Below are 13,838 nucleotides of genomic sequence, written 5' to 3' on the forward strand. Positions count from 1 at the left end.
AATTATCCTGTTAATTTTATTTTTTGAATAAACAGAGCTTTTCGACTAGGTTTTTTGAATGCATGATTTTCACCTTATTCAAAATCGGCATAAAAAAGTCAAAATTGGACCAATCACGTTGATTTGTCTCAAAACTGGCGAGGCTCCGTCTTTGTCAAATGCTTCTTTGACAATCGGAGAGGCTCTTTGACGAAGAAAATCAATCATGGACTTTAGATTGATTTCCAAGGTTGAGGTAATAAGATCAAACGGCTTATAGTAACCTAACTTACTAACGTACTAATATTCTATCATGCAACAAAGTAAAAGTACATGGAAAATCAACACTACATGTCAAACTCTGCATTTTCTTATTTTCATGGTAAATTAGTCCCAAAAAATTAAAATGATTTATGAAGAGACATTAAGGAAGGAAAAAGTAGAGAAGAAGTAAAGAAAATATGAAAAAGAGGGAAAAACTAAAAAGAGGTTCTCTTAAGATTTGAGATGGGTATTCAATCGATATGCATTTACTGGCTTTTTAGTTAATATATTTAGCTTCTTTATGCGTGGTTTAAGTTGATCTTTTACATATACTTGTCAAACTTGTTTTCTTAGACAAATTTTCCTTTCTTTTTTAGTATATAACATTTTCTTTTTGTGAAGTCGAGACAAACTGTATCCTGAAAATGAGAAATTCTGAAAGTAAAATGTACGTATTTTTTCCATTTTACAATCAATAGAAAGTCAACAATCAACAGAAAGTCAACGAAGAGAAAGAGGAAACTCGAGCTCACAAATTCAAAACCGAAACTTGGTAAGAGAATGCCTCTTTTCATGGGTTTTTTTTTTCCCTCCCTTAATCTTCTTCTGAATGGGTGATTGTCAAATGGAGTGGATGAACAATCTTGTTTTTGCAATTGTCAAACTCCAACTGCAGCCCAGCAGTACTTGTTGATGTTGTATTTTATTCTTTCCAGAAGATTGCCAATAGCCAAATAAACAAATTAGTTTGGCCGAACTTTTCAATTGATGTTCATCGGTATCCGACCAACTTGATTTTTAGTATAATTGATGATGATACTCTGGCCGAACTTTTCAAAGACCTTCCCTAGACCCTCCATTTTCATTCTTCAACATTTGAAGCAAAAACTCATTCCACACATCAATAGGTCCAGGCAAGCACCAATGCAGACAGTCAGAGAACTTATTTTTCGACTCTGGTGGGTGCCCATAGTGATTTGGGTGCCCATCTGGCCTTAACAGCATAACTTCAGTGATGTCTAATAACCTAAATTTCAAACCCCTTTCTTCCCCTTCTCTCTTTGCTGCCAGAAACTCCTCCATTTGTATCTTTTTATACATTTGAAGGAACCAATCATACTGTACTTGTTGCTTAGAAAATGGCTTCCTCCTCACACAATACCCTCTTCCTTCCCAATACTCTGGCTCAAAGTGCGTTGGAGAGATCGTCCTCAGGATTACCGTCCCGTTAAATTTCGGAAGATCTATAAGTGTCCTGAATGTTGTTTCGAAGGCCTTTTTATATCCGTAGAACCTGAAGTTGCAGCACCAAGAGATTTCGGTCATTAGCGACATTGAAAAGTAAAGTGCAAGTTCTGAAAGCACATACATAAACCAAATGTAACTGATCAAAGTAGGGATGTGTTCAGCTAACGCCACCAGGCACCAATTTATACGTGACGTTGCCCAACGTGAATTACCTGGTAAGGTCCGTCATGTTCTTTGCGTTGCACATGCTACACCCGACGACCTTATGACTTTCATGGTATCTCATCTTGGGTCTAGAAAACCAATGTCCAGCTGAGATGATTACGTAGTCGAAATTCGCAATCTTATTTGCCCAGGCTTGGTCAGCTTCATCTAAGTATAGGTCTATGGGTGCCGCAGAATGTGGTTCAATACCTTCGGCTCTAACCAGATGGGTGCTCCCAAAAAGTTCTAGTGTGAAGTTATAATGGGTGAAGACAAATCGTCTTAGTGTCCACACTTTGGTACTTGATTCATTTATGGGATGAGCAACCTGATGAAGGAAAGAGTACTAACAGTTAAGATTTTCCCAATTTTTGGGGATTCAAAACAATTTTTTTGAAAAACAAACTTCGAAATCTGTTCACTTACAAAACGAAAAAGCGGATTTTCAAATAATCATGCCGGTCATTTTCTTAGATTGGACAAACTTACAGTGCTCAATAGGCATTTCAACGACTGCAGTTGGTTTCTGGCCACGGAGTCCCCAACAAAGGCCATGGATTTCCCTCTAACAAGCTCCAAAAACCGAGCCGCGTCGAACACGGGTAAATCGCACCCATCCGGTTTCCACCTCCACTTCATGAACTCTGTGTCCGGCCTCCCGAATCTCATACAATTTTGGGTCTTTTCAATGTAACATCCAGTTGTCTGGTTTGTATATAGAGGCCCTTCCGGATACGGAACCCATTTCCCCCTTAACATGTCACATTTTTTGCTCTCTAATCTCATGCTTATAGAGTCATGATCTGGATTGACCGCGGCTACTCTGTTGCCTTGATCTTGATTGGATGTCGAATTTTCAACACTAAAATCTTCCGATTGGGAAGAAATGGGAAAATTTTCGTGATGCTTCGGAGGGATTATGGTAAAAAGAACTATGAGTAGGATGATGAGCAGGATTACCTTGTACCAATTGAGGGGTGAGTTGTACCCACTGGGAGTATTTGAGATATTGGCCATCATTTGAGGAATATTTGAAACATGAAACTTGGCATTTGGGGTATATTAACATGGCTGTTACGATGTTTTCAACTGTTTTCTATTTCCAAAAATAAAAAGAAGGAGAAATTACATTGGTGCGGAAACCCTAGGAATACATTAAGCTGAATTTTAATTTGATATGCTTGATGAGAGTTCTATAACCTCCCACTATTTATGTGTATTTATTTCACTCCTTTAGTTTAAATTCGCGCAATTTATCATCAGTTTCTAGCATTTATTGTTCATTCTTTTTGTGCATTCCAACCTTACTTTGTAGTAACATTTATATTGCACATTAATGATCACATTAGAAGATATATGGTCACTCAACAATAATTGTTCTCGAGTCTTGGCAATTAAGCTGAATTTTAATCAAAAGACACGACAGTTACTGTGTCACTCAACACCACTTGTTCTCAAGTCTTGGCAAGCTGAATTTTAATCGAAAGACACGACGGTTACTTTGTCACTCAACAACACTTGTTCTCAAGTCTTGGCAAGATGAATTTTAATCAGAAGACTTAAATATATTGTAAACTCTTAGGGCGGTTTATGTTTAGGTCATTTCTACATCTTATGGCTAATGTCCAATATTTTTTTGTATATCAATTGGTTGAAGTATGGGAATGACGCAACATTGTATTATGCTTCAATGTTATACAAGAATAATATGTTTGTCTACAGGAGTTTCAAGAACATGATTCAGAATGATATACCAATGGGACTTGTATTAAATCATATTAATGTCTACTTGAGATAAAGTGAAATCTACCGATTCAACAACACTCGTACATGAATTCTGATATATAACCGAGGCTTATATACTGCTCAAACTAGCCAAACAATCGTTAATTTTGTATTTTACTCTGTGACAATATTACATTTTCTTTTCCATAAACTCATGCTTATGGAGTCACGAGATTAACTGCAGTTGCTTTGTTGCCTTGATTGAGGTTGCCGTAAATACTACTCCCTTCGTCCCATAATATTTGTCCGGTCCACAAAACGATAACTATAAAATAATGTATTTCTTTCAAAAAAAAATTCAAATTTTTTTCATAAGTTAAAAGAACTCGTCTAGATCTAGTAAATTGTTGAATTTTTTTTCAATTTTTCTTACAAAAATTGTACTCCCTCCGTCCCTTTTTTTGTGTCCAGTATTCCATTTTGGGCTGTCCCTTAATAAGTGTCCATTTTGTAAAGTTAGGGAGGTAAAAGTTGGTGTATTGTCTATTTTGTCCCTAAAAGTAGATTTTATTTTGAAAAGTTAGTGAGTAAAAATGTAATGATGATGGGTAAGTAGGGAAAGTGGAGGAAAAAGTTGATGTTAAAGGTGTAATGATGATGTCTTTTTAATAAGTTGGAGTTACGAAGCAGGATACTTAAAAAGGGACGGAGGGAGTATTATTTTTACGTCTCCGTTTTGCGGACTGGACAAATATTATGGGACGGAGGGAGTATTATCGACATTCATCTCCTGAGATTGGGAAAAAAAAAAAAAAAACTGGAAAATATTTGCTCTGGTTAGGAGAGTTTTTTTTCCCCCTATCAAGCGTAGGAGAGATTAAGGTGGCGATAACTATGACTAGAATGAGAAAAAGGATTGCCTCGTGCCATGAGCAGTGAAGTTAACGACTGGGGTATTTTAGACAATGGCCTTCATTTGAGGAAAATGTGAAACAATAAACTTTGCATCTGCGGTACGCGAACATGTTTTATGTTGCGAAACTTTAACTGTTTTTTGTTCAGGTAGAAGTAGGAGCATATTGTACTCCCTCCGTCTATATTTTAGAGTTCAGTATTCCATTTTGGGTTATCTCTTAATAAGTGTCCATTTTGTAAAGTTAGTGGGTAAAAGTCGGTGAATTTTCTATTTTGCCTCTAAAAGTAGATTCCATTTTAAAAAGTTAATGGATGTTTCCACTAACAAAAAAAACAAAAAAACTTAATGTATTTTACCATTTTGTTTCCACTAATAAAAAAGTTTCAGCATTTTACCATCTCGTTTCCACTAACAAAAAAGTTCTAAACAAAAAAAAAATTGCTAGAATAACTCTACTTACAAACTCATCAACAACTTGATATTTTTCAAGAACTTATTCACTACCGGAAACACCTAATGACTTCTCAACCACAAATAAAAATCTACAAAATTTCCACTACCGGAAACACCCCTTTAGTGAGTAAAAATGTAATGATGATGTTTCCATAAAGGGTAAGGAGGAAAAGTGGAGGTAAAAATTGATGTGAAATATATAATGATGTCTTTTTAATAAGTTAGAATTACAAAATTGGACACTTAAAAAGGGATGGAAGGAATAACATAAGATGTTCGTATTTGACAAATTTTGAATTAATATATCAAATTTACTTTTATAACAGTTATTCGTAAACAAGTGATCTCAATACAACACCAAGCAACATAGTTCCATGAGATAGAACCAGCAAATTTGACCGAAACATATGCTATGCTGGAACTGAACAAAAAAAACTCGAGTTCATAAAAAAGAATCGGCATAGTTTCACTGAACCACTCGGATCTTGTGAAGTATACCTTAAACTTAATTGAAAGACTTTGGTCCAGTCTAAATTCATGTTAATGTAGTACATGTTCAAGTCATGTCATATTACTGAACCGATTCCGATATGGTCAATTTTATTGCCTGGCCCAGGCCAACTTTGACGCCCATATGAATGATCAACGAATGCAAGGCATATTACACATAAACCTCGTAGAACAATGTAGTACATTATACACTTTGCTATCACTTAAAAAGAAAAAGAAAAAAATCCTTCTGCAAAAGTTGCACAAAATACTATCCAGAATGATGTGACAAATGACAACGCGCTAATGTGAAATCAGGAGCCGTACCATCATCATGCTATTCTTCAGTTTTCTATAAGTGTTTCATATGTGAAGCATCACTCGCTTCTGAGCCATGGGGAAAACCAAAATGATAGATGAACCATAAATAAATGTAGTTTCTTCACTCAGCTTTGTCTACTTCCATAACCTTTTCCTTGTTCCCTTGATATATGGTCTTCAAAAATCCGCGATCCAAACGCAATATAAATGGATGATTGTTAATTTAAAGCCATCTTGTCACATAAAGACTCATACGCTGCACTACAAGCCTTGAACTTTTCCTCCGCAACCGCCTGTCCACGTACATCAACTTGTTAAACAAATAAATTGGTCAAATCTAGTCAGTGATAACCATTACCAGTCATAGAAATCAATGTGAGTGGTTAATAATTATCAAGCTCACCACCACACTAACTATCAATAGTCAAATAGAAAAAATCAACAGAATGTGCTCTACAAAGTGGGGAAATGGCTCCAAAAAGTCGGAAATGTAAAGGCTATGTTTGGAACTTGAGGAAAGAAAGTGAACAAGGAAAACTAAGCGTGAGAGATTTTTTGGATGACCCTTTTTTCTTCGGTTGGTTTTTCCAAAGAAAAAGGGAAGAGAAGTGAGAAGGAAAACAACTGCCCTTTGTTTGTTGTGAAGGGGAAACAACAAATAGTAAGGGTTAATTTTACTAACATTACAATCAACATCTATGGTGCTTCAACCGATGCTCTGGACTATGAATGAAGCATGGTAATGTGCACAACAATTGATTCAGATCTCTAGGCCTGCCCTAATGCCTTTCGGATTTGCTTGGGGCATGGTTCCGTAGCAAAATGTCCCTTTAGCTTCTCGGTTCTTGGAGGTACAGGGGGACCAATATTTCAGTGGTATTCTGAGAGCAACCACTTTGTGCATATATTGCCAAAGGTTAGATCCGTCTCCAATCCTCCCCCGCCCATACTCCCAATGATTGGGGACTAGATGGGTTCTGTTATTGTTGTGGTGGTGTTGGACCTGCTGGTACAATCAACATCTAAGTTAAAATTTGGTGGCAAACTTTGGGCCAAGTGGGCCTCCAAAAACGAGCCAGAGTTGTTCATGAAGAACTCGAACGTTGGCTTGTTATTAGATGTTCAAACTCGCTTGCTAAGAAAAGACCAAGGTCAAGCCTTAATAAGAAGCTTGATATAAGGTGAGCTGGACTCGATTCCCGCTCGAGCCAAACACTGGAATACTTGGCTCAGGTCATTAGAAGCCCCAAGTCCAAGCCACCACAAAGTACATCAGAGTCACAGAACATGTACAGTAGTTTGGCCTGTGCCCATTTAGCCGCTTAGTTCCTCTTCAAACTCTAGTGGATGAGTTGTGGTAAGGGGACATGCCACTCTAACCCAGAGTTAGCTGGGTTTCCCCCCTTCAATCACCATTTGGAATTCAAAAGATGGTGCGTGCTCACAAGTTTTTCATTAATATTTTTGTCTTCCTTCCTACGTCTAGGAACCAAACAAGGAAAGAGTCTTTTCTTTTCCTCTCCTGATCTCCCCTTAACTTCCAAACATAGCCAAAAGCAAGGGTTTAGCACAACACACAGAAATATCTGAAAGAAGTTGTTCATCAGTAATTGCATCCCTTCTTTCTATAAGGGTTCACCTTGCATTCCCTTGAAGATCTCTACCTAGTCTACAACTCTTCAGTCCCGCATGCATGGGACTAGAAACAGAAACGACTCACTATGAACCAAAAAACCAATGATCAAACAGCATTCATACCTTGGAAGAGCCTTGGTGACGATCTGGATGCCATTTCAGTGCACATGTTCGATACCTGAAGATGGAACATTAGACGGCAGTCAAATAATAGAGTAATAACAGAATCCTATCCAGGGATAAAGCTAAGAATCATAACTGGAAGACCAGGGGAAGCGTAGCCGAACAAAAATAATACCTTTTATAATTACCAAGAAAAACTAATCAATCTGCACTAGTCATTTTGTGGGTTCATATTATCTGGGTCATGCTTGGATGGTGGTTGCGGGGTGGATAATGCCACAATTATTTTAACAAGTGTTAATACACTTTCATAACTTTTCTACACATTATAAGTTTCCTAAAAAATTTCCTATGCATATACCTATGTTATCCATCACTCATCGCCTCAGTAATGGTTAGTCTTTCACAGATGATATATGAAGGGAAATCAAACCATAGTACTCACATTATTGAAAACACCAAAAGACAAACTTTTTCATGTCGGGTAAAAAACGAGCGAGGTCATGCCACTTATGGAGAAACTTCTATAATAAGGATGAAGTAATTTTCTTTCATAAATTTAGCGGGGCCATTCTACATGAATACTAACAATCACCATACTTCGGGGTAATAGAGAAGTTACTAAAACATTGAAGGACGCCCTTCTTCAGACGTTGTTAGAACATAGAGGAGAAGCTAGGAAATGAAAATTATCAGTACTCACGCATTTTTAACATCATCTAGCTTCAATGGACCCGAAGGACTCAACCCCAGGACCAGTCGATATGATACCAAATCTGTCTCTGAACTGTCAGATTCCGTTGACGAGTCATAATACTCGTCTTCCCCGTGCCTCCAGTTCCAAGAGGTCCTGTAATTATTTTGGTGCCCTGAAGAGCTCTGCCATCGATTGGGATTGGGAAAGTCTTCTTCAATAAAGGACCAATAGAAAGATCGGTTTCCACCAAATCGGTTTCCACCAAATGCAGATCGGAAAAAAATGGTCTCGTAATCATTATCATCATCGCAGAAGTGGAATGAACCTGAAATGAGTAAAAAAGAACATGTATAACGAGATGAAATCAAGCAAATACTTTGATGTGTGTTTCTTTAGTTTAGTGGTCCCTCCGTATCAAGTTGTTTGTCCTTTTTTGGAAGTCGTGACTAATTGGGACAACAAACGATATATTCAAAAATACCGAGATGTATTTCGCCAATCAAAAGATCTTAATTAGTTCTTGTAGACAGTTCTCGAAGTTATCTACACAAGAATAAATTAGAAAATTTAGAAGATTTTTAGATGTCCAGCATGGTGTAAAGGGAATAATTTCGGGAGTGATAGTTTTCACGTCTTAAGGGGAATCTAAGTTTCCATTCAGAACAACGAAGAACGGCATCACAATAAGGGTCAGAAGAAGAGTCCCATATGATGTCTTGGTTTGAATAAGCTAGCTCTAGCACATCCATAAGATTCCTGAATCCACTCTCTCATGAATTAACCCAATATGTTGTGCTACAAATCACCAAACTGTACGAAAACAGACCTCCTCCTCCACACTGAGTTTTGAAAGGGATGTTAAACAAGAATAAGGTACTTAAATGCTTCAAAACAAGGTGCACTTACTTCTACTATTTGAATAGGATCCTTTGGTGCTGGTAGAGCCCCTTTTGGAATCCTTGGCCCCAAATTCACGTCTAGACCATGAGCTGTCTTCACTTGAAAATGAATCAGATTCTTCGAAACCATTCCGCCAGCTCTGTCATCTCGAAAGATAATAGAAAGGATAAAAATTAATGGATAGTTCAAAATTGTACCATCATTTGCTTATCACGTGATTATGACTTTTGAGCACAAAGTACTTCCTTTTGTATATAAAGTAACAATTTTCTATCAATAGAAAGGGGTGTATACATATATAAGATACTTAGAAGGCTGAAGGTATCTAACACAGGCACCAAGTGTGTCACCCTTATACTGTACTTGAACAAAGAAAGAAAACATATATGCCATTTTGCCCAATAAAATCAAAACAGATGACAAAATCCAAAAATTTGTTTAAAGATGGATCACCCACAATTGTCTCGTGTTTTTCAGGTGAAAAAACTCCACAACCTTAAAAATTTTGACCCGTCCAAAACCTTGAACAATTACATTCTGATCTCCAAGTGTCCCCAGCTTGTCCAACAGTGGCCAGAGCATGTTGTACAACTGTGTCGGTGTCCAATGTGTGACAAACAAAGTTACATTAGGCCGGTAGACTTGTACGTAATGTATTTAGATAGATGCTTTTCGCGGTTCGTTTCTGGATTGGTACCAGAAATTCTACAGTTTGGATCCGTTTCTAACACTTAAGAATTTAGGTAGCAGATCGGTCCTTGGTTCACTGTGGAATCTGACCAAATGGTTCCATGAACGCTTCAAGCTTTCTACTCTAAATCAATAAGCTACAAAGCCTACCATAGTTCCTCTGTGCCCTCTTTTTCTAGGGTACATATTTTTATATTCGATACAATCATTAGACAGAAAAGGAAAAAAAAAGAAGAGGCAAATGACACATGCCCTGGGGGATATCTAGTTATCTACCATATGGGCCATTCTTCTCATAATGACATGTGGGGACCCAGTTAGTTTCTCTTTCCTTGTCTATTTTTCTTTCCTTACCACTATTAGTATGATAACATCTTCCCTGAGAAATATAAATGCAACCATGATATTCTCAAGTGCTAGATTCCAAAACCTCAAGGAAACAAGAGCATATTATAAACTAAGCCATTTAGGGGCATTGAAATTATAAGTTCTAGTTCTACCACTAATAAACTATTGGGCAGCACTTCCACCACTCAATTCAGAAGTATAATGAAAACCTGAAATAGGTGCTCTGCAAAAGCTCCGACATTGCGCAACAATGTTTGTTTTGATTGCAGCTTTCTGAACCTTTTTGAGTAGGTATCGAATCTCTGGATAGAGTGAATAGCCAGAGTAGAAATATTCAATCATTAACAGATTAAAACTCTTTTGTTTGATAAGTAAGCAAGTATATTGAATAAGCACCAAGGGGGTGCAACCTGTATATAAAAGAAAAGGGTTTACAAGAAAGTACAACCCAAAATAAAACTCACTTTAGAGCTTCTAAAAAGTAAATTAGTTTAAAGATGGATCATTCGAACTCGAGTTAGTTTGAACCAGCTGTTAAAAAAGAAAGAAAGTGTCTTGCTCTTGCATTTGGAAATATGCATCTCTATCCCTTCAAAAGTTCTTCTATTGCGCTCTACCAAATAATCCACATCACTCCCAAGGGTGCCAAGTACCAAGCTTTCTTCCTCCTTTTACTTGCTTTGGCTCCCCTCCACGAACATAAAGCATCCTTCACTGACCGAGAGAATAAACACTCTAGCCCGAACAAAAAAAGTATCACCTTCACAGACCACAAATCTCTAGCCACATCACAAAGAAGGAGAAGATGGTAAATGGTTTCCCCATCATGCTTGCACATAAAACACCAATTAACATGACTTTGCTTTCCACAAATTGAATTGCCAAAAGTAAGGATTTTCCCTTGAACCGCTGTCCAAGCAAAAAAAAACTGATCTTTGATGGGGCCTTATGTTCCCCACACCTCTTCCCAAGGAAAGTCTACATCTCAATGTTCAACCAATACATAGTAGAAGGACTTGACCCTAAACTTACTAGACTTTGCCCTTAACCGAACGAACCAACGAGTCCTGCGTCCCTACATCCATCTTAGGGATAGCAATATAGCATATTAAAGCTCAAATAAGCCCAACAACTCGTCCAACTCCCAATCGTTTACCTCCCCTCTAATCCCAATATCCCACACCACCCCATCACCTTCCATCTTGAAACATCCTTTAACAAACACTTCTCGATTTCTCGCAGGTCTAGAAATCGCAGGGAAGCAACCTCCAACGGCTCATCCCCACACCAATAATTCCACCAAAACTTAAAACAACAAGGTGGCGAGAAGCTGTCCAACGTCCAACCCACCCCGAATAGCTTTCCAAACCGCTACACCATAAGACAACATACTCTCTGTCAAGCTCCAGCCCCCAAATCGATTATCGAGGCAACATGTTTGCATTAATTACCATCTTAAATGAATAGCACAACGCAAATAGTCAACTAATTTCTAATAAGAAGCACAGATTATCAACTCCGCAAATCCTAGTCATAAACAAAATCACAATTTCTTTGCTGAGAATAGGTAGATGTCACTCTGTCAAGGTTCAAGAATAGGTCTTTCTGATGAGCATGCCTTTAGTAAGAACCATATATACATGATAGCATCTATGCACATCTAAATCAAACAAAAAACAAAAACAATGCTTCAGAATCGTACCCTAGATGTATTTTTGTAAGCACCTCCGCCCTACAAAATGGGAAAAATCAGAGCTTGTTCAGTTTGGACGAGCCAGTATTCAAATAAAATAAAATAAACGCATTTCATGATTTGATATCTATTTTTTACAGTTTGTCACTTCCTTCCCTCTCAAAATATAGCCTTTGAATTGTTAGAATCAACTACAAATAAAAAGTTGGGTCTCATACGTACGCATAGTATATACTTAAAACAAGAATATAGATTAACAAAAATGGGTAGGCAGAGGTGTAATTGGCAAGGTTTTCTAATCTAATTAGCTAAAATCCCTAATCTTTCCTAGGATTCTGGTAGTTGCATCTCTGAAGCTCATTTCCCTCAGTCAACACCAAACCACAAAAGCACATGCCATGGAAAAATTCAAATCCCATAAATACATAAGTACTATGCGCGAATATGAATTTGTATATATCTCCCTATCTGTGTGCGTGTGTGTGTAAGTGCGTGAGAGACAGAGAGAGAGAGAGAGAGAGAGAGAGAGAGAGAGAGAGAGAGAGAGAGAGAGAGAGACTAACAGAATCCCAATGGGTGCGTCTTTTGCGATCCAAGACGGGAGTGGAATGGAAGAGAGAGATGGCCCTGAGGTTAAAAGGGTTGGCCTGAGAGTTTAACAGCGCTGGTCTTGTTGCCCAATTCATGCCTGCAACCGGCAATGCAAACGCGATTACGCGAGCGAGCGAGAGAGAGAGAGAGAGAATAAATGGATCCCCGGCGAGACTGTATTTTCGGAATCTGTTTTTATTTTGCTATTTCAAGGTTTTTGCACCCAAAGTATTTAGAAATGCCAAATTACACAATATTTAGAAATGCCAAACTACACATAATAGAAACAATAGAATACAAAATTGAGAGTGCACGAATAAGAAAAATAGGGTGCAAAAGATTTGCCTCAAAGTATTCTATTTACCATTCAACCCGTTCCACCAAAGGAATTAAGTACTTATTTTTTAATTAAAAATGATGTATTATGAAACCTATCTCGTAGAGTGAAAAATAAGTACTTCAAAAATAAAAATCTTAACGGAACGAGGTTAGTAATATTTTGGTGATTACATTTGAGTACCGTGTTTTGGGTACCATGTGGTGTATCACCAATATATTGATGGAATGTGCTTCATTTATTATATAATGAAACATGTTCCATCAATGCATTGATAACACATCATATGATATTAAAACTGTGGTATCAAATATTGTCATTATAGCATTGCATAGCTCGACAATATGATTTACCAGAGCTATCATCCATTTTTCCTTTCAATCAAACCAGAACTGTACGTCTTTTAATACCATGAAATTGATGGATGAAGAGGGTGCCATTGCACAAACGTTCAATAAAATGGTAATCAGAAAAATTCTTAATTTCTCATCTTAATGCGTTGTTAAATTGCCTTCTACTTAATGGACTCATTTATCTATGCACTATAGTAGCTAATGAATGAAAAGAGTAATGCCAAAATTATTTTTCCTGCATATGATACAAATATTTTATGCATTTGCCAAAGTACTATATTAGTATAACTGTAGACATTAGTATAACTGCTGTTTGATGTACGAAAAACTAGCTCGATCGGCTTATTTCAACCCCATCATAATCAACTTGATGTCAAACATAAGAGTTTACACATTCCACACCATTGATGCTATAGAACCAGAAACTTAAGAGTTTACAAAGACCTTATTAGGCCACCCGATACGGGTGAGCTATAGCCTTTGATTAATATGATTTGATATTCGCTGAATTGTCTCTGCGAAGACCTTATTAGAACATTAGCGGCCTTACATGTTTACCTTATTGCTACTGTAAAAGCAGATTAATGCAACCGCACAAACAATCACTAATCATAGCCACACATGCCAAAGACACAATTATCGCCGGATAAACACACGTTTCGGCATTTTCCACAGTGGTTTCTGTCCTTTTGGAGGTCCACACAAATTCCGCGACAGCATTTCTTCCCATGCTCACAAACATGGCCACAGGAACCGCAGTTGGAACGGCTGGAATGCAGATTCACGCAAGTGCGACGAAAGCAGCAGGAATGGTGCTTCGACAGTTTCTTGCAAGACTTTGGATTCCGCGTGCACATCATGTGCTTTTTCCC

The 13,838-nt window shown here is 37.6% G+C and overlaps 2 protein-coding genes and 1 pseudogene across 5 annotated transcripts; 1 reads left to right on the forward strand and 2 right to left on the reverse strand.

Annotated features, from left to right (window-relative positions):
• Positions 1-855: 855 nt before the first annotated feature.
• LOC131319324 (protein trichome birefringence-like 19) lies at positions 856-2,860 on the reverse strand. Its single transcript, XM_058349529.1, has 3 exons — positions 2,185-2,860; positions 1,704-2,023; positions 856-1,537 (listed from the first exon to the last, which is right to left on the reverse strand). The coding sequence occupies exons 1-3, from the start codon at positions 2,713-2,715 to the stop codon at positions 1,078-1,080; spliced, it is 1,311 nt and encodes a 436-aa protein (XP_058205512.1). The 5' UTR covers positions 2,716-2,860; the 3' UTR covers positions 856-1,077.
• A 2,568-nt stretch (positions 2,861-5,428) lies between these two features.
• On the reverse strand, positions 5,429-12,471 carry LOC131320739 (uncharacterized). Of its 4 annotated transcripts, XM_058351567.1 has the most exons (7): positions 12,249-12,469; positions 11,695-11,724; positions 10,202-10,294; positions 8,961-9,093; positions 8,061-8,379; positions 7,358-7,412; positions 5,429-5,892 (listed from the first exon to the last, which is right to left on the reverse strand). In XM_058351567.1, the coding sequence occupies exons 1-7, from the start codon at positions 12,369-12,371 to the stop codon at positions 5,818-5,820; spliced, it is 828 nt and encodes a 275-aa protein (XP_058207550.1). In that variant the 5' UTR covers positions 12,372-12,469; the 3' UTR covers positions 5,429-5,817. The 4 variants fall into 4 exon arrangements, with proteins under 4 accessions (XP_058207550.1, XP_058207551.1, XP_058207552.1 ...); XM_058351568.1 differs by lacking the exon at positions 11,695-11,724 and having other exon boundaries at positions 12,249-12,471; XM_058351569.1 differs by lacking the exon at positions 10,202-10,294 and having other exon boundaries at positions 12,249-12,468.
• LOC131321497 (small nucleolar RNA snoR100) lies at positions 6,323-6,424 on the forward strand (annotated as a pseudogene).
• Positions 12,472-13,838: the final 1,367 nt, after the last annotated feature.

Source organism: Rhododendron vialii, chromosome 3a (assembly GCF_030253575.1).
Source record: "Rhododendron vialii isolate Sample 1 chromosome 3a, ASM3025357v1".
Lineage (NCBI taxonomy): Eukaryota > Viridiplantae > Streptophyta > Magnoliopsida > Ericales > Ericaceae > Rhododendron > Rhododendron vialii.